This window comes from Triturus cristatus, chromosome 5_2 (assembly GCF_964204655.1).
Source record: "Triturus cristatus chromosome 5_2, aTriCri1.1, whole genome shotgun sequence".
NCBI classification, from domain to species: domain Eukaryota; kingdom Metazoa; phylum Chordata; class Amphibia; order Caudata; family Salamandridae; genus Triturus; species Triturus cristatus.
Genome location: NC_140588.1, coordinates 613,177,507 through 613,199,975, shown reverse-complemented (window position 1 = coordinate 613,199,975; position 22,469 = coordinate 613,177,507). Strand labels below are relative to the sequence as shown.

At 45.0% G+C, this 22,469-nt stretch overlaps 1 protein-coding gene across 3 annotated transcripts in view; it reads left to right on the top strand.

Annotated features, from left to right (window-relative positions):
• Positions 1–22,469, top strand: part of PLP1 (proteolipid protein 1) — an 81,138-nt gene that overhangs the window by 43,005 nt on the left and 15,664 nt on the right. For 2 of the 3 annotated variants that reach the window (XM_085607700.1, XM_085607699.1), the window contains exons 3-6: positions 6,076–6,340; positions 8,394–8,562; positions 12,485–12,558; positions 21,333–21,398. In XM_085607700.1, the coding sequence (XP_085463826.1) occupies positions 6,076–6,340; positions 8,394–8,562; positions 12,485–12,558; positions 21,333–21,398 (574 nt within the window). The remainder of the gene's footprint in view (positions 1–6,075; positions 6,341–8,393; positions 8,563–12,484; positions 12,559–21,332; positions 21,399–22,469) is intronic. The other variant, XM_085607701.1, reaches the window with a different exon arrangement.

Genomic DNA, 22,469 nt, shown 5'->3' with positions numbered 1-22,469 from the left:
TGAGAAAATGGGACGTATTGTATAGTGTGTTTCTGAAACCTCACCATGTAATTTACTTACCAACCACTTTTGGTCTAGTAGGTTTCATCTGTAAAAACCTCTGCTCTACCCTCCATAGCCATGTCACTGAGGCTTACAGAGAGGAACAAGTGTAAAACATTTAAAAAGCACCAAGACAACTGGAAGAATACATTAACATGGCACTGAAGAAATCTGCCACAAATCTATACAAATATACTGTATTTTTGTAAGACTTTAGACACAGAAATAAAAAAAGATACACCAGTGGGTTCCAGAGGTATAGATTTTACAAACAATAATAAGTCAAAGCAATGTCATTTAACTGCAAACAAGCTTAAGCAAAGTCAATGAAATGGACACAGAAACTTTTTAAGAGAAAGCTTAGGTAAGAGTCAATGCGGTTGGTCACAAGTATGACCAACTCTAGCAGGGGCTAGACAGGGGGACCAGTAAGGTCCTCAAGAACACTTTTCTTCCTAAAATAAGTATTCCTTCAGCAGTTCATGGCAATTTATCCGAGTTACAAAGGGTTCCTATGGAGTGGTGTTGATGCAAGGGAAGAAGGATGCTGAAGATGCTCTAAGAATGCTGTGGATGCGAAGTGGTTGACAGAGGTCATCCTGCAGGGATTGCTTGGTCCACGAAGATGGTGAGGGGGTCCTGCTTGCAGGGTCAACGTCTCACTAAGTTCCCTCTGATCTGGCCAAAGTCCAATCACCACTGGACAACCAGTCGCCCGTTGTCATAGTCAGAGGCCAAACCTTCCTGGGTCGATAGCTTCCCTGCTGAGGTTCCCAGCAACTCTTTGACAGCACTCCTGAGTTCAGTGAACTTGAGTGCAACTTTGTGCGTCAGTCTTGGTCCTTGGTGTTGCATGGTGGTAGCACCTGGAAGACTTTAGACTATCCACATGTCCTAGCAGGCTTCTTTAGCTGTTCTGTCCCTGTGCTGCAATCAGGAGGCCAGTCAGCTGGCCCTTAGAGTGCTCTTGGCTTGGCTGGGCTCTAGAGACAGCTGCTCCCTGAGCAGGATGCGGCAGGCACAGTCCCTCTCTTCGCTAGCCACCAAATGCTGCAGGTGCAGTCTTCTATAGTGCAGCCTCCATTTGTTGGTCCCTCAGTGAAGCAGGGCAGTCCTTCTTAAAAGTCGCCAAGATCTGACATCTGGGTGCCAATAGTGCACTCTTTATGCTTGGAAAGTGCTCTCAGATAAGAATGCAGTAGGTAGCCAATGGGCTACCAGGTTCCCCCCCACCTGGTGACCACTTCCTGTGCAATGTGGTATCTGGCTATCTGAGGATGCACCATTCTGCCTACTCCCAAGATGATCAGACCGCCCGAGCCAATCCCCGGGGTATAGCTATCCCAGGACTAAAAGCCCCTGGGGAAACCAGTTTGGAAAAAGGTTTCTCCACTTTGCTTCCCGTGCCAGCCTGTCTTCCTCAAAAATAGGGCATCGCTTCATCCTAGTGTTACACATCTACCCTTCAAAGGCGGCTTCACTTTTGAAGCCTGCCTTTTGGTGCTAACACCCACGTGGCTTCCTGCAGGAGGGAGGTGACACTTTCCAGTCCTGAAATCCCTCATTGTTCTTCTCCCTGAGAGTGGTTCGCATGTCTCTCCAGGAGGGCTGAAGGCTGTCTCGTGGAGCTGGAACCCTGTGTGCCCAGGAAGGCACAGGAGTTTTAAAGGTAACAAAGTGGCAGCTTTACTAAAGCTGTACACTGCAACAAGTTTCATTAATTTCGACCTGAGATATATGTTGGACTTAATGTAACGAGTTGTTTCATACCTTGGAGTGCCTACTTTGGTCATATCATTCAGGAGTTGGCACAGCTGATGGGTCAGCATGTAACCCTATACTCGCCAATTGGGCGACTAAGTCTTTCCATAGTAAAACTAATATTTGTGTGTTGTTCTGCCAGTACATGTAAAGTGCATCTACTGCCTGGCCCATATGTTGCACCCTGCCAGGTAGGCCTGCCACAGGGGTGACTTACACTCATACCCAGGGGAAGAGGTGGCTTTGCCAGTGCTTTTAATTGCAAGGTCGGGCTAGCAGTGCGGGACTGCTCCTCTAGTCAGCAATGGCATACTGGGGGGGACTTGATTTACTAGAAGGACCTCTAAAGTGGCACACCCAGTTGTGCAAGCCCTGGGGTACCCCTCTAACTCACATGCCCTGGGTGACAGGGGACCATTTACTAGTACAGGTAAGTTAGCCATTTCCAATTAGGTACTGCCAATTCAACATACACTTTATGGTTAGGGCACTGAGGTCTGGTTAGCAGGCATCAGTGCACTCTCCGAGTCAAAAAACCAACAGCATTAGTTGAAAAACGTAGGCATGATGATACAAAAAGTGGCATTTCCTTACACTCTATCCTTAAAACATGTTGAAATTAGCCTACGTCTAATTGGCATATTTAAATTACTTGTAAGTCCCTAGTAGATGGTACTAAATGTACCCAGGGCCTTTAAATTAAATGCTACCAGTAGGACCGCAGCACTCACTGTGCCACACTTATCAGAGAAGCCTTTTAAAACATGTCGGGTCTAGTGCAGTTTTAAACTGCCATTTCGACTTGGAATAAATAGATCTTTGCCAGGCCTAAACCTCAATTTGTAACACTTATGTCACCCTTCGAGTTGGCCCTAAAGGCTAATAAGTTAGCGTACATTGTATTTAAAAAGTAGGACATGTGTATTTACGTTTTATATGTCCTGGCAGTGAAAAACTCCATAAGTGCTTTTTCACTGTTGTAAGGCCTGTCTCTCCCATTGACTAACACTGGGTACCTTATTACATTTAATACGTGCGAAATTTGGATTGGGAGCAGATAGAGATATAATGTGAACACTCAAATGAATTGCAATTTAAAATCATGTTTAATGGTAAAGTTAGATTTTATGTCACAATTCTGAAAATGCCACTTTTAGAAAGATGCCTTTTATTGTCCCAACCATCAATTTCTTCTGTCAGTATCCTGGCTCACATGACAGTAAATGGCCCTGCTGTTGGGGATTGTGTATTCCTTCTAGACAGTGACTCAAAGGGGTTTACTTGCGGAAGGGATGATTGAAGAGGGGCTTCACCCACACCCACTAACACTTCAAAAGGCTTTGCCTCCTACACACACAAAGAAACGTGACATCTGGCCTATCCTGCCTTTTGTCACCTCCAGTTTGACAGTGGAAGAAGTTATCAAAACCAGAAGTGGGGTGTCGCACAGGGAGAACCCCCCAAAGAGGATAGCATCAGGTGTAAATATTGGACATCCAAAGCCATTCTTCAGAACATTCCCGGACCTGTGGAAGTTATAGAAGAAAGACTTCCCTGCTGCTTGAAGGACTCCCTTGCTGTCTGAGAAGGAAGATTGGACCTGCATGCCTTCATCCCAGGCTATCCAGCATGGCACCAAGGGTCAGTTGGCTGACCTTCTGTGTGAGCTACAAGGACACAACAAGCTTCAGAAGCTTCTCTGCAAATGCTCACCAACCCTGCTGGCCTCTGCTCGAGTGAGTCCTGGTCGCTGAGAGGTGCCTCCCCAGATCCTGGTCTCTTCCCTGGCATCAGATTATACTCCTCCTAAAGAAAAGGTGACAAATCCTGACGGTTGGGCTCCTCGCGACCACAAACAGACCTGTTCATGGCAAGACTCTGCCACCCGCCTACTCAAAGCTATGGTAAAACCAGCAAAGACTGGCAATGCAAGACCTGCACTTTGCACTATAGCAACGACAGTCCGCCGCCGTGAAGCTACAGCAATGACTGCCTGTGGTGCCAGACCGGATCTTCGCACTACAGTGACGACCATCCGCGATGCCCGACCTACTCCTCTTGCTACAGTGACGACCGTTTGCAACACTCAGCTCACTTTTTGCAGCCTGAGGCCTCCTCTAATGGAAACAGAATGCTTCACGCCGGCCTTAAGAAGGTTACTTTTCAACAAGACTAACCTTATCTCTTTATCTGGCCCACACTCCATCTTTGTTTGTACTGAATTTATGACTTTCCCCTGGTTTAGGCGCTTTGTGATTTAGGCACCATTTACATTTAAAAATGTAAAATTGTATATCTCCGGTTCTACCGGGGCACTGTAGTAACTGTAATATACTTCACTGTGACCTGTACCCGGTGCACCCATGAATAATACAGGCCCAGGTGCAATAACTCAGAGACCAGCCTAATTGGCGGCCCACTTACTTGTTACCTGCATGTTATTTTTCGATCTCACCGGTTTATAAGAGCACATCATGACTAGCAACATGAGCAAAAGAGTCTGATAACAAACTGAAAGTGATAGAGATAAAAAGAAGAAAGAAGGAAGCAAAAAGAAAAATAAATGTGTAAAAAAAGGAGACTAATACCTAATTCAAAGGGAGAAGAGTGAAACGGAAGGAAGTGCATATGAAGAGTAATTGTGGGTGTAGCAGGCCGATGGGGGTCTTGGTGGCATGAGTTAAAGAAGAGAAGGAAGGTGGTGAATCTGAGATATACGGTTCGGTCAGTTCTAAAGATAAGAGGGTTAAACAAATGTGGAATGTAAGAAAGGGGAAGTAGATGAAACATGAGTAGACCAGACCAAACCAAAAAGAGAAGTAGCATTGTTCGAAACAGAAGTTATCATATATAATTTATAAATACTATGAAACACATTTGCTGTTATAGCCTGACTACAAGCTTTCTTTGTTATCTGTGACGTGTTAAAAATTTCGTAGCAGAACAATCAGCAAAGGAAAGTGCTTTATCACTCAGGAGGAAAATTCCCCCAGCAGTTAAATTTGTCAAAGTAATTGCCAGATGATGTCAACAGGCTACTATTGGCAGCATTTTAATTTGTCAGAGATAAACATTCATGGCTGCATTTTAATTTGTTAGATGCAAATTGTGCATTACTTGATGTTAGAACCAGTAATACATTTTGCATTTCTGCCAGTGGCAGTTCAAAAAGAAACCATTTGCAAATTACATTGAAATACCATCGCCAGGTTTTACTGCTAACAAATTAAGATTCTGCCAATAAAAATATATTTATATCAAACAGACAATACCGCCAACAGATTCAAATATTGCCGACACAAAATTGTTGAAAAGGTTTGGTAAAGTCTCAGCTCTGGTCTGTAATCATGAAATACTGAGGGAGGAGGTGCACCTCAGCCTAGATGTGGTTGGAAAAGCACCTAATTTTTCGTGACTCCCCATTTAAAAGAAGGGTGATTGGCTTTTCTACCCATCGGTGTTACAAAATACTGCATGCCCTCACAGAGACAAGAGCCTGCCTGCATGGTCTTTATTCCCTTGTGTCTGTTCCTTTCTCCATGTGAATACATGGGGCCCGATTCACAGAACTAACTTAAGACAAAATCCTAAACTTACTACCATTTTCATATTCACAGAATGCACTTACTCATTTTGGTATTCACAGAAGACACTTACTCACTTCTGTATTCACAGAAGTTAGGAGTCCTAACTTTAGGACTCCTAAATGCCTTCTGTGAATACCAAAAGTCTTAAAATTAGGATTTTTCTCAGTTTAGGAGTCCTAAAGTTAGGAGTCCTAACTTTACTACTACTAAACTGAGATAAATCCTAATTTTAAGGCTTTTGGTATTCACAGAAGGCATTTAGGAGTCCTAAAGTTAGGACTCCTAACTCTGTGAATACCGAAATGAGTAAGTGCCTTCTGTGAATACCGAAATGAGTAAGTGCCTTCTGTGAATACCACAATGGTAGTAAGTTTAGGATTTTGTCTTAAGTTAGTTCTGTGAATCGGGCCCATGGTATTGATTAGACATATCAGTGCAATATCTGATAAACCAGAGGCTCTTTGAGAAAGAAATTGCGGTGATGTTTTCATATTATAAGATTGTCTTCCATATTTGATAATGATTTGAGTCCCAGACCCATGCATTTGATAGTCTCTCTAAAGCAGGTGATTTAGGACTCCGGGTTCTCTCAAACTCAGGTTTTATATTATTAATACTGTGTGACTGTGACTTGCAAAGCTAAACACAATACAAACACATTTCCAATTCCCTTCTCCTTCCACAGGATCAATGCACTGGAGTATGTGATCTACGGAACGGCTGCTTTCTTCTTCCTGTTCGGAGCCCTCCTGCTGGCCGAGGGCTTCTACACCACCACTGCTGTCAAACACATACTCGGAGACTTTAAGACCACTATCTGCGGCCAGGCTCTCAGTGCAACGGTAACAGGGGGCCCGGCGAAGGGGAGGGGTTCCAGACACCACCGGCCTTCTCATTCTCTGGAGCGCTTTTGTCAGTGTTTAGGAAAATGGCTAGGACATCCTGACAAGGTGATCTTTCCCAGGGTTTATTCCTCACAGGGTGAATGCAGCTGTGGTGCATGCTGAGGTGACAGATTGCAGCAGGACGACTGCTTTGCAAGTAGGACATTGATCCATTTGCTGGGTGTGGTAGTCGGAATGAATGGCACAGTTGTCTTATTCTTTCATGCCGCCATTTTAACCAGGCTTGGGTGACCCACATTTGCTCTAACCATTTTGTTCTGGAGTCAGCGTCTAATTGCTTTCCATTTTCAGCCTCATGCATGCCTCAGACCGAAGAGGTTAGTCGCAAGCAAAGAACCCTGCAAGATCATTTTCCAGCCCGTGTCTTCTCATTCTATTACTAAAGCATTCTGAAAACTGCTCAACAACCCAACAAAACCACTCAACTTAAGAAACTAATCAAACCAATATTTGCCACTCAACCCAAAGTAACCAATCCACCCAAAATAACCAAGCAACCCAAAGTCCTCCATGTGTTATCATTACATATCAGCAGGGAAATCTCAATATGTTATAAAATGTGGAATGAGAAAATGATTATGGGAAGAGGATATGATATTTTGTAATATGATTCTCATATATGTGTACATTTGGATCAGTCGCTCTAGGGAGGTGAACAGTTTCTTGCTATTTCTTGTCTATGGAGTCTCAAGAGAGAGAAATAATCTCTTGCACCAGAAGAGACAGCTAAAACAGGATTTCTATTTTAACAGAAATGTCAATGTTAATGTTCCTTCCTGTCTTGGAAATGGATTTCTGTATTTTGTAAAGTACTCATCTTTCCTTTGCTGTATATGTTATCTGGGTTGGAGAAAGGGTGCAGCAAAAAAAGCCTGTTGTAATGGTTTACACTTGCTACCTGTAAGGCAGGATGCCAATTTAATCTTTTGATGACGCTCCTTATCACAGGTAAAAGTAAAACCTGCACATTATAAATTAACATAATTTCAGTTATTTTAGATTAGCATGAAGACACCTTCTTGCAGTGCAAAGATTCCTCTTGGGGGTGACGGGCTTCTCAGATGGGACATCGTACAATAGATAATAATAATAATAATCTGGCATTTGTAAAGCGTGCAGCTACCTACCAACAGAGGTGTCCCGGCGCTGTACTTATACCGCAGAGGAACCCATCCTGGCTTTCCCTCTGAAGTTTCGACTCCTGGGCACCCCCAAGGTGCAGCCAGGCATCCCCTGCGCTGTTGAGGCCGTTGTGGAGATTAAGCAAGCTATTGCCCAGAGTTGCAGAGTGGGACCCATGATTAGAAAAGGTACCGAGGCGAGAAATATCAGGTCCGAGGAAATTAAGCCCAAGACCCGCCAAAGCGGGAATTGAACCCTGGTCTCAGGCCAGACCTCTGCATCAGGGTCTGCCGCTCCAACCATTGAGCCACACTTCTCCACCAATAGATTTTTCATTCAATTGGATAATATTAAGACATGCTATTCAAAGCACTGACAAATAGCAAAAGTGCGGTAGGAAGCACGGTGTAAAAACAAATCTTAAATGCGTTTCACTATTATTATTGTTGTTGTCTAAGAAAAGCCAAAACTGATATTGTCAGAACTGCGCTGAAAATGTGGCTTTTCAATAAAGGCCTTACTATGAAAACAGTTTTTTATACTCCACCATCACTTAGGACAGATGTGATTTGACCCACCCCTTTCTTAGAAAAAGAGTTTCCTCACCCCGGGGTGAGGCGAGGGTACTGTTCTGGACATGGCACTGCATTGCTTGTCCAATTGCATAAATTACAAGATAGGCAATGCATTAGAAAGAGCCCGCTTTACCTTTGAAATGAGCTGAATAGTTGAACTCTTCATCTGGGTGAGGAGAGATTGGAATCTGCCATCTTATTCCATGTGTGCCTCTTCCAATTGAAAGTAATGATATATTTAATGTCAATTCTTTCATGCTATGCATGATAGAGAACACAATGAATGCATGGCTTCTGAAGATTCTGTTTCCTGCTGTCTCATTACATGTAGTTAGGGTAGGTACTTCTGCTAGCTTGAGTCCTAAATAAGAGTGGATTTTCATATCTGCCTCATTTTGCAGTTCGTCGGCGTTACCTACGCAGTGACTGTCCTCTGGCTCCTGGTCGTTGCCTGCTCTGCTGTTCCTGTTTACATCTATTACACTACCTGGATAACATGTCAGTCGATTGCGTTCCCCAGTAAGACGTCTGCCAGTATCAGCTCTCTCTGTGTTGATGCCAGGATGTATGGTGAGCATGAAATCTTCTATCGACCTTCAATTAATCAATTACAGAATGCATAAATCGTTGGCAAATACCATAAATTCTCGCTGGGTAGACTTGAATCAATGCGGCTATGTCGTGATCATGACACAGTTTATCATTGAAACTCTTCCATAAAAGTGTCGCAGTGCTAGACTTCAGGATGTTATCCTCAGTAAATTCGGGGGGCTTCACCAGTACGCTCGAAATACTGGGGAATCCTTTCAAACAGGATCATGCCTTGAGGCTTTGGTGATTCTGGTAAACTTTGCTGGGAGCTGCCTCAGAGTGGTACACAAGTGAAAGCCAGTGCTAGAGATTAACTTGAGTTAAGACAGAGATTCTATTTCCCTCCAGATTAATATAGTTTATACAATTGGAAAACCTTTGATCAATCTGACATTGGCCTGTACCATCCAGTGTGTAGCTGGATGGAGAGGTCACTTTCAGGTATCTGAACAGCCCGAGGTGGCTGCAGCTCTAAAGGGAGCATAATGCAAAGTCAGATGCATAGCATGCTCATTATCATCCAGATCCAGTAGAGGTTATTTTATAGGCCACTCATAAACGCCAGGAAAACATTCTCTAGTCTTAGGTACTCAGGGAGGTTGTTGCATAGCAAATATCCTGGTGCATGAGATATTGCCCCAAATCATTTGTATCTGATGTGCTATGTTACAAGTAAATACTGTAGGGATGGCTTAAGGATCTGGAGAGTTGGTAAGGCTGGAAGATCTTCAACAAATAACCAGGGGCATGTCTAAGGAATGCCTTGCATGCCAGGTACAATACTTTGTGGATTCACCACTCTTTGGCACACAACCATTGAAACTTTTAGAGAGCAAGATTAATATGGTTAAAATATTTCAAGCTTAGTAGGAGTTAGGCGGTATAGTTTTTGGCTTGTAATTTGGGATGACCCTTTTTTAATAAGTACTGTATGGATAGTGTTTTAGAAGTCTAAGGTGGTCACCATGAAAACCATACTTTTTGTGAGGGGTGTGTAGCAGATGGATGATCTAACAAAGAACAGACTTCACACATTATGGAAATCATATTTGGTGACTGCAGTTACTCGGGATGGGTCTTTCAGAGAAAGTCATCTTTTTTGCCCTGATAACCCTCATTTTGTGACTCATACTGTTGTTAATTGACTGCACCCTGGGCTCTGCTGGTCAGGCCCAGAGCCGGTGCACTGTCTAAAAAGGTATATGGTAATTACAGTTGGCACTGACAATCTACCTGTAAGTCCCTAGTATATGGTAGAGCAGGTAGGTTTAGAGGCCCAGCAGCTTTGAGACACTTAAGTGTGCACCGCTGTGTTGCCTGCTGTCATTTTAAAAGTCAGCCCTGCTTTACAAGCTGCTTTTAAATTGATATTACATGCAAATTCGACTTTGGATTTAAAGGTACTTACAAAGTATTAAACTAACATATGCTTACAAATAAGTCACCTCTAAGGTCTACTCTGCGTGCCCCTGGGGTAGGATGCCACATAAAAATAAGCAGAGACATTTTGAAAACTGTTTTATATGCCCTGGTGAGGGCAAAAGTACCAATTTCGTTTACCCCCATTGGAGCACTTTTAGCTCCATAGGTGTACATGAGAATACTATAATACAGTGTAACCATTGACTGCATTTAGCTAAAATAATATTTCAAGGACTTGGGAGATTGGTATTGATGAATCCAACAACTTGCCACTGTTGAATTTTACATAACTATTACAGAAAATAAGTTACAGAACCTTCTTTTCTGTGAGCCAAATTCCAACCTTCTAGCAGCCTCTCCTGATTGGCCAGCCCTTAACAGGCTTTGTCAAACTGCTCTGATGAGGTGATAAGTGGCCTGCACAGAGACAGAGGTTATCTGATGAAGGGAGCTCTGCAGCTGCAGAGAACATGCAAGGACAGGGGCTGGGCAAATAAAACTGGGCTTCAAAGAGAGCAGGATAGTAAGGAATGTCGGCCAGGCCTACCCCTTCTTCCTGTACCCCCCAGCCAGATTGCTGACCTGGTAATTGAATTTGTAGGAGGACTGGAAGGGGAGTGTTAAGGAAAATGAACCACACCATTGGGTTGGATAAGCCAGGTCTTACTTCCAAGCAGAAGAATTCTCCAAGTTGAATTTTATTGTGCAGTGCTTTGTGGGACAAGAATATGCCACACTTTGAAGGAAGCTGTCATACTTTTGGGTGGCAACCTGTACCCCATTGGTCAGGGGTGGCCCCCCGCTTGTAGTCTCAGAACATTTGATATATATGTGAAAGCTGCATAGCAACTCAGATCTGCGGCCTGAAACTACAACGAGAAGAAGGACTGTCCTGCTAGAACCCTGGTCTGCACCCCACAGGATTGCACTCTGAAGGACTATTCCTGCTGCACACTTGAACCTACAACCTTAAGGACTTTGCCTTGCTTAAAAAAGGATAATGGAGTGGACCCCCTGAAAGCAACAGGTTAGCGGAGCTTCTCTGCACCATCTTCCCAAAGAGGTTCCCAGCCTGGAGTGTGTCCAGTGGACCCTTAAGGGTTTAGACAGGTGGATTGTGGGAACTATAGTCCCACCTTCCGAAGAGCAAATCAGGGACTCTGGAAACTAGGATTTGTGTTGGGACACTTTGAACCCTCAAGAGGAAATTCAGGAAAAAGTTCCAAAAGTTTGGAAAAGTTTGGAGCAATTTTTGAAAAGAGCTCCATAAGCTGACCGACCCAACATCGAGAGTCAAGCTAACTACCTCGCACCGCGACCCGGACTGGATTTCAGGTTCATCCTGCTGAAAGCTCCGGAGCTGAAGACTTCCAGGAGTCAACTAGGGGATCCTGCTGCACCAAGCCGATGAAACCACTGTGAATCCGTCGTGCTGGAGAGGCACAATCGAAGTCAAGAGAAATGCTCCAGAAAAGTTCATAAGTGCAAAGGTAACATTTTTGACCGAGGCCTCTGACTTAATATATCCGATCAGGGCTCCATCGCGGTTGGCCTCAAACTTTGACTTTGTCCCGGTCAAGCGCAACTAGATGTCCCAAGTTGGAGCAATATGTTTTCAAGCCCTAGAAAGTGTTTATTCTTTACAAATTCATATCTACGGTTCCCTATTTTGGATTTTTGCCATTTTGGTGTAATTTTATTCATAAAAATATTTCCTATTTTCATCAATTAGTTGTGGACTTTATTGTGTGCTATGTCTTACTTATTTAATGTATTGGTGTTTTTAAATGTCTGACACACCTGTCTCCTAAGTTAAGCCTGACCTGACCGAGGCCCCCTGCTTAGTGTATCCAACCTGGGCTCCATAGTGGTTGGCCTCAAACTTTGACTTTGTCCTGGTCAAGCGCGATGAGTAATCCCAAGTTGGCGCTACATGTTTTTAAGCACTAGAAAGGATATTTTGTCTTTAAAAATTCGTATCTAGATCCCTATATTGGATTTTGTTGTTTTAGTGGATTTTTGTTTGTGTTGTGTCTTACTTATTTAATGTATTGGTATTTTTAAATGCTTCACATACCTGTCCCCTAAATTAAGCCTGCATTCTCGTTTCCAGCTATCAAGGGTTAACCTTCTCTGGACCTTATATTGCATTAGTGGCCTTATTGCTAGTGGTAGGTGCATACTTACCACTACTAATAATCCACCTTCCAACAGGCTTTCTAAAATGTAAGTGACAGGATCGACAAAGCCCAAGAAGGGTCCCATCTTTTCGTCATTGAGACAGAGCAAGCTGAACTGAGGGACTTAAAAAGAGACAAAACACTACTGAGTTATTCATAAGATGTGAAAAATTTAGAAAAATGACTGTAGAGAGCTTTAAATAATATCTCGATATCTGTGTAGTAGTAGAAGTAGGGCAATGGCCTTGAAGATTATCTTTCACTCTACTCATGTGCAAGTTTCCATTTCTATTTTACAGGGGTCCTCCCATGGAATTCTTTTCCAGGGAAAGTCTGTGGGTCAAGTCTTCTAACCATCTGTAAGACAAATGAGGTAAGTAGAAAACTACAACAGAACAAACAGAGCTGTAATATCAAATGTTTATGAAAAATAAGATGTTCCTTAATTTTGCTAAACACTTGTATTAGTTACTTTCAGAGGGCCACGGGGTAAGCAGGGGTCCTGTGCCCAATTGTGGGGTTTGTGGCCTTTGACTTCTTCTGTCCCAGGGCATGGCCTACTATGGGTTCCAAGTAACTGGGCCAGGAGCTACCCCTTCCAGCACCTGACTCTCAGTGGGAGAGCAGGTGAAGCAGCCCAAGGCTGTTTGACGGGGAGGTAGGTGTAAGGAATACACAGGGGCAAGACTTAAAGTACAAACAGTAACAGCAATAAGCTGATTGCCCAGTCAGATACTTGCTTTTATGGAAATTGAGTAAATTTAAACACACAAAGCAGAGAAGCAATCCATTAAATAATGACCACAGTCTCTTAAATTCGACGTGCTAGTGTCATCCTTGGCAGAATCCTTGGGTCTCTCTTTTCTTTCTAGTGGGGTTGGTAATTCCCCATTTGATAATAGAAGCAACTCCCAAATGTGGCCCACACTAAAACACATGCAACATAAGTGTTAGTTTGGCCTTGAGAATCAATGTTTGCAACGCTTGGTTCTAAGTTCATGTAAGTCCTCAGCAGGACCAGTATCAGTCTTACCTGACCCAATGGCAGCGAGCAAGCACAGGAGAATTGGGTTGCTTCATTGTAGACTCTGGTCTCCCAATACTCAGGGACAACGACCTTTTGTGGTCTTTCCCTTATAATGCGTTGAGCCTCCTCAGTCTTCCAATGGCCTGCATTAGTGTCTGGCATCGGCTCTCAACTGCTGCAGCAGTCAGTAGGTGTTCTTCACAACATACTTGGCACAACAATCCAGGGTGATGACCCTAATTTCACACTGCCCCCCACTCTCCTGGCACATGGGGGCATCAACTTCGACTTACACCCGGGCGATAGCCTTACCTTCATGGTGACACCTTTCTTGACACATGGGTCTAATGGTAGCAAGCACTTGGGCACTGACCCTAGCTTCACGGTGATCCCCTTCTTGCACATAGGGGTCGCCTCCATCATGTCGCACACAGACACTAACCTCAGCTTCACAGTGGCCCTAATCCCGGCCCACGGAGGTACCGATCTCAGTTCTCACAATGGCCGTAGCCCTAATTTCCACATGAGCGGGGGAAATGCCTGCACTCTTGCAATGGCCCCAACTGGATTCAGCGTCTCACACTTTGCTCACTGGGATCCACTCTGCAGGATCCCTGCTGGGCCTTGTTCCCTCCAGGATCTCTCTTCTTCCCACAGAACCCTCTGGTTGTGGCAGGCAGGCAGACAGTTGGTGCTCCGGTCTCATTTTAAGTGGTCGTGACTTCCTGGATGATGGCCCATCACTCAGCAGGGAGACTAGCCAACCTTAATCCGTAGTCTTGATTCCAACAACAGAAAGGCTTGGTGAAGTTCAGTTTAATCCAGCTGTAGAACAGTTCTGTTGAAAAACTTGTGGGACTCATGCTCTTACTTTTATAGTCAAAATCCAGACATTGATGTGATTTAGTGCCTGGTCCTTTGATATTCCTGTTGTGAGTTTCAACTCCTTTGAAGTGCCCTCTCTTCTGCTCTGTCCTCTGCTAAAGTGCTAAAGGGACAGTCTGGACACCAGGAGCGGCACCAGTTTTGAATGACCCAACCCCGGCCAAGGGAGTAACTGAGGATAGCACCTGGCTGCCAACCTATAATATATATATATATATTTATATATAAAATATATATATATAATCGAATCAAGGAGACCCTTGATGTTCACAGAGAATGCTCTGCTCCCCATCCCCCAGTGTGTGTGTGTACCCACCAACCTTTCAGAAATATGAGCAATCCATATATCCTGTCTGGGCTTTGCCATCCTTTCCTCCACTTGCTTTCCAGGTCTCAGGTCTGTAAAATGGACCGTGTACAGGTACACCTACATTCCAGCATATGCATGTAAGTCCTGCAATATACACAATCACCATATAGGCCAAGGGTGAGTTAAGTACACAGCTACAGAACTTTACATGAGTGAGCCCTAAACACAAAATACATCACCACACTCATGCCACTTAACCCCTGGTAAGGCAGTAGCCCTCTACCACTTTGGGGGTAGAGCTTGGTGCGCCCCTCCCGGGTTAATGAGACAGGGCTAAGTCATGGCGCACACATGATCCGCTTTCCTTCATGATCAAAATTCAGTACCAGGGATCCAGATTTCCATGCAGCTGAGGCACTCAAAGCAGGGGTGCACAGCCATCATCATGCAGGGGCTTTTCCCAACTCAACAGGTGTCCCTTCCGGATCATATTACCCTGAACCTACTCCTTAACTAGAGAGGTTTGCTCATTGGATCAGTAAAACCGGCAATAATGTCCATCTTTGTTCCCATGGCTCAATCTGGCTCTGTGTATACAGATTTTACAAGGCACAGTACATATGCACTTTTTACTCAACTTTGTACAAGCACTGGCAAATTTAACAAATTTGACACTTAGTAACTTTTTGAGCAAAAACGTTGGCTAGTTGTATTGCGGTTGGTAAGAATTACTTTTTAGTGGCCAACTCTGGCAGGGAGGCAGTCAGGGGGACCAGTACGTTCCTCAGAAACAGAGAACTTGGTGTTAGAAACTGTCTTCAGTTCCAGGTACTTTTATCCCCTTGCTATAAGTTCCTATAAAAGTGGTCCTGATGTAAGGGACACAGGATGCTGAAGATGCTCAAGCATTCTGTGGATGCTATGCAGTCGGCGGGGGACCTCCTGCGACTACTACTTGGTTCACTGATGGGGTGAGGTGGCTCCGGCCACACGGTTGACATCCTTTGAAGTCCTCTCGATCCTGGTAGAAGTCAAGTTGACACTGGGCTACCAGTCACCCAGTATTGCTGTCACTGTCTAATCCTTCCCTGGGAGATAACTTGCCTTCTGGGCAACCAAACTGCATTTCAATGGCTCTCCCAGGTCCAACAGACATGGGTGCAACTTTGAGTGCCCAGTCCTCCTCTGTGGTGCTGCACGGTGGTGGTTGGAAGCGATGTGAAGATCTGAGCTGCAAACTTGCCCCAGCAGGCTTCTTAAGCTGTTGTGGCCCTGTGCTGAAAAAAGGAGGGCAACCAACTAACCCTTGGAGTCTCCTGCTACAGCTGGGCTCTGTTGACGACTTTTCCTCAAGCAGGACACAGCAGACACTGCCCTTTCCCCTTTGTTAGCCACCAGGTTCAGCAGGTGCAGTCCATGTCGGTGCAGCCTCTCTTCAGCAGTCCTTGGTGCAGCAGGGCAGCCCTTTTTGGTCCTTATTCAGTCCAGTCAAGAGCTGCTTCTGGGTGCCAGGGCATGCTATTTATGCTCAGAAAATGCCCTCTGGTTGGAATGTGGTTGGTGGCCAATGGGCTAGCAGGTTCTCTCCCTCCTGATGAACACTTCCTCTTCAGTGTGGCATCTGGCTATCCGAGGATGCACCACTCTACCCACTTTCAACATGACAGAGCCCCTCTCTCAGCATCCAGAGTTTCTTAACCCAATCCAGAGGTGTGGCTACCAAGGGGGCTACACACTCCTGGAAAACTGGCTTGGCAACTGGTTTCCTCTCTCCTGCCCGAGTGGTAGCCTGTCTACCTAAACAATAGGGTAACCCCTCTCCCAAGTGTTCCCCATTTGTTCTTCAAAGGTGGCTTCACCTTCAAAGCTCACCTTTTAGGCCAACACCTGTATGGATTCCTGTCAAGGAGAGGTAACACCTCTCTCCTTCGCAGGCTGCTATTGTCTTCTTTCCTGAGAGTTGTTTGAGTCTCACCAGGAGGGCGTAAAGCTGTCTCGGAGGCAAACCCCATGTGAAAACGGTAAGGGCACAGGAGGCTAAAGGCAACAAAATGGCAACTTTGTAAAAGTTGCACAGTAAACCCACCTATAATATTTCAGACTTGAGCATCAAGTTGGGTTCAATGTACAATCTACGAGTTGGTTGATACCTTGGATATCAAGTTTGGTCACACCGTTCAAGAGTTAGCACAGCTGTGGGGTCAGTGGTACTCCTTAATGATGTGACCAAGTCTTTCCACAGTAAAAGTAATAGTTTGGTGTTTGTACTGCCAGAACATATAAAGTACATGTTCTGCCAGTGAAATATTCTGCACCTTGCCTTAGGGCCTGGTAGAAGGTCAACCATAGGGGTGACATACTCACATTGCAAGGGGAGGCATGGCTTTGTAATTGTTTAAAACTACAAAGTCGGGCTAGCACTTCCAATCTTCAGTGGTGGACTGGGAGACACATTTTACCTGTATCACACAAAGGGTGGTAAAACCAGTGCTGCTATCCCTAGGGTGACCTTTTAATTTACTTGCCCTGAGTACCATATACTATGGACTCATAGGTAAGTTAGCTTTTGCCAATTGGGTATAAGCCAATTCAACATAACTGTTTGACAGTCAGGGCACTGGCACAGAGGTTAGCAGGCCTCAGTGCACTCTCAGAGTCGGACAACCAACAGTATCATTCCAAACACTTGTGGGGTGACCATACAAAGGAGGCATTTCCTTACACTTCCCCTTAATAGCAATTAACCACTTCAATGGCTTATGATCCATTTGCACTGCACACTTAGTACCAAATAAAGGCAGAACTTCTGCAAGGCCCATACTATCGCAAAACACTCATTCTCTATGGCTGCCTAGTTCCTTTCTTGATGTAGTGACCTCCTACTAATAAAGAACACCAGCCGCTCTCTAACTTTGTCATCTTGTTGAGCTGTACACAGTTCCAAATACCTTGTCAGAGGCATCTTTCAGTACAATAAGAGGCTGACTGTAGTCAGATGCTCTCAGTAAAAGTGGATTGTGCAGTGTCGTTTTTCAGCTCTCCAAATGTCCTTTGACCAGGGCCGGACTGGCCGTAGCGGGCACTGGGCAATCCCCCGGTGCGCCGCACGGGTGGGGGCCGGTTTTGGGCCCCTGGGGGCCGATTTTGTTACAGGGCCGTTTTTGCATCATAGCTGCAAAATCAGCCCTGTAACAAAATCGTCCGAAAACCGGCCCTGGCAAAGAGCTCGGCGGCACCCCCAAGCCCCGGGGGGGGGCGGCCGAGCACTTTGCCAGGGCCGGTTTTGGTTCCCAGTCCGGCCCTGCCTTTGACACTCCACATTCCAAAATATTTTTCTGGACTGCATCTTGGATGTCAACGCAGCCAATGGGACATCTATACTTAGTTAGCCACAAAGTTCCTGCATTACCCTGTGAGTCCTACAAAGGTCCTCACCTCAGTCTGGGTAGTAGGCACCTTCCACTTCATCACAGATTGTATCTTGGCATTAAATGAGTGAATCAGCCTGTTACCCACCTCACGCCCCAAGACTACATGGGCTGCCCAACCTGACAGTTGGTTGCCATGATGGTAAGTTTTGCCACTTCATAGTCAACATCTGTCCTACGTGCCACAGGTGGTCCTGCCATGAACTGCTAAACACAGAAATGTCATCCAGGTATGCCACACAGAACTCCTCAGGCCCTGCAAGAACTTGGTTCAACAGGGGCTGAAAAGTGGCAAGAGCATGCTTCAACCCAAAGGACATTACCTTGAAGTGACGTAATCCCTCCGGCGCAGTCTTGTTTTAGGCATTTGGTTCTAAGGCAAACTGCCACTCTCTACTGATCAAATCAAAGATGCTCAAGTAGTTTTCCATATCTAACCAGTTCATGAACTCCTCCACTCTTGGGATTGAATAGGCATCAGTCTTGATTAGCTCATTTAGGTTTTGGAAGTCCACACAGTAGACCCCTGCTTTGGTAGCAGTACCACAGGACTAGATCAAGGACTATGAGATCTCTCAACAACCTCCAGGTCCAACATCTTGGCAACTTCCACCTCAATGCATCCTTTCAATCAGACCTTCTGTACATTCTGCACTTCACTGGCAGAATGTAACCTATCTGTATGTACTGTACACAGACCGATGTCAACCCTGGAGTCAGCAAGAGGAGGCTAAACAACATCTCAGTGCCTCTCCATACTTTCTCTGCTTCTCAGGCGTTAACTCAGGGACAAACTGAACCCCTTCCACAGAGCCATCCATCATATCATCATGCAGTAGAGCAGTAAGAGGCTCACTGTTTTGCTCAACATTCTCTGCCACTTAGCCAGGACATTCACTCTACATTTTTTCCGTAAGCTAAGGCTTCAACCGGTTTACGTGGAACAACCTCCTTGGTTCCTTTATGGCATGTGTGTCCACCAAGTAGTTAACCTCAGAAACCTTCTGAACTACCTTCTACGGGCCACCTCCTTTGTCCCCCAAAGCCCTGGGACAAATAAACTTCAGCACCAACATCTCCTGATCTTCCTGCTACCCAGCCAGTATAGCTTTCTGATCATACTTGTCCTCCATAAGTGTTTGGCCTGCCTGAAGTTTTTCCTTTGCCTGACGCACATATTGTGCGTTTAGCTCCCTGAGGCCTATCATATAGTCAACCACATCCTTTTGTGGAAAATATGTGGAGGTGCCCACACAGAAGTTCAAAGGGACTGAACCACGCTCCTTTCTGTGGAATCTCTTTGTAGGTGAACAAGAGACATGACAGGAGAATATTCCACTTACTCCACAGGTTCTCTGGTATATTTTTCATCATGCTTTTGAGTGTCTTGTTGAACCGCTACACCAAACCATTAGTTTGTGAGCGGTACACTGTGGAGAAGTGTTAGGTCACACTGGAATGAATACTATGACCCTTTCTGTAAACTTGCTTTGCCACACAGTGGCAGGGCAGGGGACTAGATTGGGGAGGACAGGGCAAAGGCATTTGCTGGACCAGTCAAGCAGGGCAGCAAACAAGTGGAAGGACTCTTGAGCCAGCATGTCACTTGAACCGTAGGACTTTCACTGCAGAGGCGGGCCAGTCTACAGATAGTAATCATGCAACACTCATCAAGAGGAAGAAAACCCTCCTTACCAATGTGCTTTACAGTAAAATTCAGGCTGTATTTATAACAGGCTTAATTTTCAGTATGCACTGACACTGTATCACAGCCACCAGATTTCGATAAGTAGATACAAGCCAAAATCGTTAGTTCTGGCCCCGATATCTCCCAATTATGAATCCAGCCACATCGTTATGAAGGCTTAAGAGGTGGAAGAGGGTTAAAAAAGGGAGCTACTGCAGTATTGGGTATTTTAGTCAGATGGAAATCATTGTGAAAAAATCTATACTATATCTATACCTATCACTATAGGTCATCCATGAGTCATTAAGATTAATTAAAATTCTTTATTCTGCATAGGGTAGTACAACTTAGTCTAGGAACTCTAAAAACATAATGTATAAACAGCAGGTAAGAGTAGGGGGGGGGGGGCATTCGACAGACGTCCACGAGGGAAAACTAAATATACAATTTATTTTCCCTCGTCATTGTGTGTTCAAACCCCGCCCACCCGGCCCCACCGAGCCACCACCATTACCTGTATGGGCCACTGCTGCACCTGAACCGCTATTTGTAAATTAATAAATCTAACTGGGTGACACAGGGGACGTTTTTTTAATGCAAAGCTCACTGCGATGCAAAGTAAGGTTTTACCTCTACTGCACCAAAATATGCAAGTTGAGGCTAATACCAGACATTATTCCCTTTATAAATATCGACAGGTTTGACCTATTTATATTAATAACAAAAATATGAATTGCATATATTGGAATTAACGGGGCCACTTATAATGAGGGCCGAAGACTTCAGAAGAAGTTTGAAAGACTTTGGTATTTGGCGAGGAGCTTGTAGTGCTATGAAAGTGGTCATTTTCTAGCACCAGTGCTTAATTTGCAAAAGTATAAGTGCCGGAGCCCAAAGTTTTCATAAGCCCACTGCCAGTGGTGCTGAATGTCGGGGTTGCTAAATAGGAGGGCTGTCTACTCTTTTATTGCCCTTGTAAATGTAAATGTAGTTGAGCTTATATAGCGCACAGCTACCCGCAGTGGGTTTCCCGGCGCTTGCTTAGGGAACCCGTCCTGGTATTCCCCTGTGAGATAGCAGGGTATCCACAAGGTGAAAGTCAGGCATCCCGCCGCGAGGGGCCGTTGTGGAGATTAAGCAAGCTATTGCCCAGAGTGTGAACCCGTGAGTTGAGGAGGCACCGGGGCGAGAATTATCGAGTCCGTGGAATTTTTAGCCCAAGACCCGCCGAGGCGGGGAATTGAACCCTGGTCCAGGACCGATCTCAGCTTCCAGGTCTGCCGCCTCTAACCCCTGAGCCACACTTCTCCCTTCATGCCTCTATTATCCACTTCCCTACACACATGCCACTTCATCTAAATCTTACAGGCTCTTTTTCATCCCTGCTTTCTCACTTTGAAACAGTTCTCATTCTTTCTCTTCCTCTTTCTTTTCTCTTGTGTGGTTTTCTTTTTTTATGCTGGGTCACTCTGGGTCAAAGTCAGATTAGGTAAAATAAGTGCAGGCCCCCCAAAATGAGTGTTGGCGGGTGCCAACTGCAGCATCCGGCTTAAATTAAGCTATGTCTAGCACCCTTTTAAAAGAGTCAAGCAGCTAACCCTATAATAACAAAGGACACTGGATATGCTTAAAATGGTGCAGTTCACCAAAAGCACTGCAAGCATTTCATTTTTGCAACCCATGTTTTACATGGATATGGGTGGTCTAGAAAATTAATTAAAAATAGTCATTTCTTGTTTTTTGCAATACCTTTTACTGAAGCATGCAAACACCACCTAGTATAATGTGCTTCTTTTCTGTTAATTCGTAGTTCCACATGACCTTCCACCTGTTTATTGCTGCTTTTATTGGTGCTGCAGCCACTCTAATTGCTCTGGTAAGTATATTTAATGGTATTTTTCTATACTGCATTACATATACAGTGTGTGTTAAAAAGAGGATTTCCTGATAAGAAATGGCAGCAGTGCATGTGTTTGTGGGGGGAAGGGGGGGAAGGGAGGTATAAAGCACTATTTTTCGGATCTTGTGTACTAGACAGCGCATGCCCCCTCTGATGCGAGACACATTGAGGACTTACCAAGAACCTAGAAAGGCTTGGAGTCTGCCCATTGCTTACCATTAGTTGGCTTTCGAGTCACTTCTTATTTGTGTCCCAGCTTGCCAAACTTGTGTGTTGTCCCACCCATGGTGCCTGGCCTCTTTGCGATCTCTTTTGACTGGCTCGCTCCACTGCTTGCTATTCAGCGCTACTGTTTTTTCATTTTGGGTTGAGCACTCTGTGTGAGTGCATGTGTTTTCCAGCTATCTCCCTCATGAGCTTCGCTCCCTCTGCACTTTGTGTCGCTCTCTGTCGCCCATGTGCTTCACCCTGCCCCTCCATATTGCAATCACCATCACATACTTCCCCCATTACTTTCTCACGTATGTGCTTTTCCCACACCCACTCCACGCTGCTCTCTTTCACCCATTCTCTCTTCCCAGTGTTCCACTTTACTCTCTGTGTTGTCTGCTTCCCCCACTTGCACCCTCAGTGTTGCTTCCCCCACCCATGCCCCATGTTGCTTCAACCTCACCCCACTTGCCCCTGTGACGCTTCCTTCCCCCACCACTCTTCTTGTGTATGACCCTGTTGCTTCTGCCCCGCCTCCTGTGTTGCTTCACCTCCATTCGTTTTACGAAAAAGTTCTTTCACACTGTTTTATTCTTTTTAGTTGTTGTGCTAACTTGGATCAGTAACTACAAAGAAAAAAAAGGTGGCGTAACATTTTTTAAGCGCACACACTACTGGTGCATGTATCTCAGCCAGCAGTGTCAAAGGCTTTTTAAAAATGCCTTTAGCCATGCTGCACAGTCTCCAAATGAATTTTGTTTTTGCATGGGACTAATGATGAAACACATATTCAGACAAGTCTGCTCTGCCCCTTTCGCAGGGCAGATGTGCCCTCAC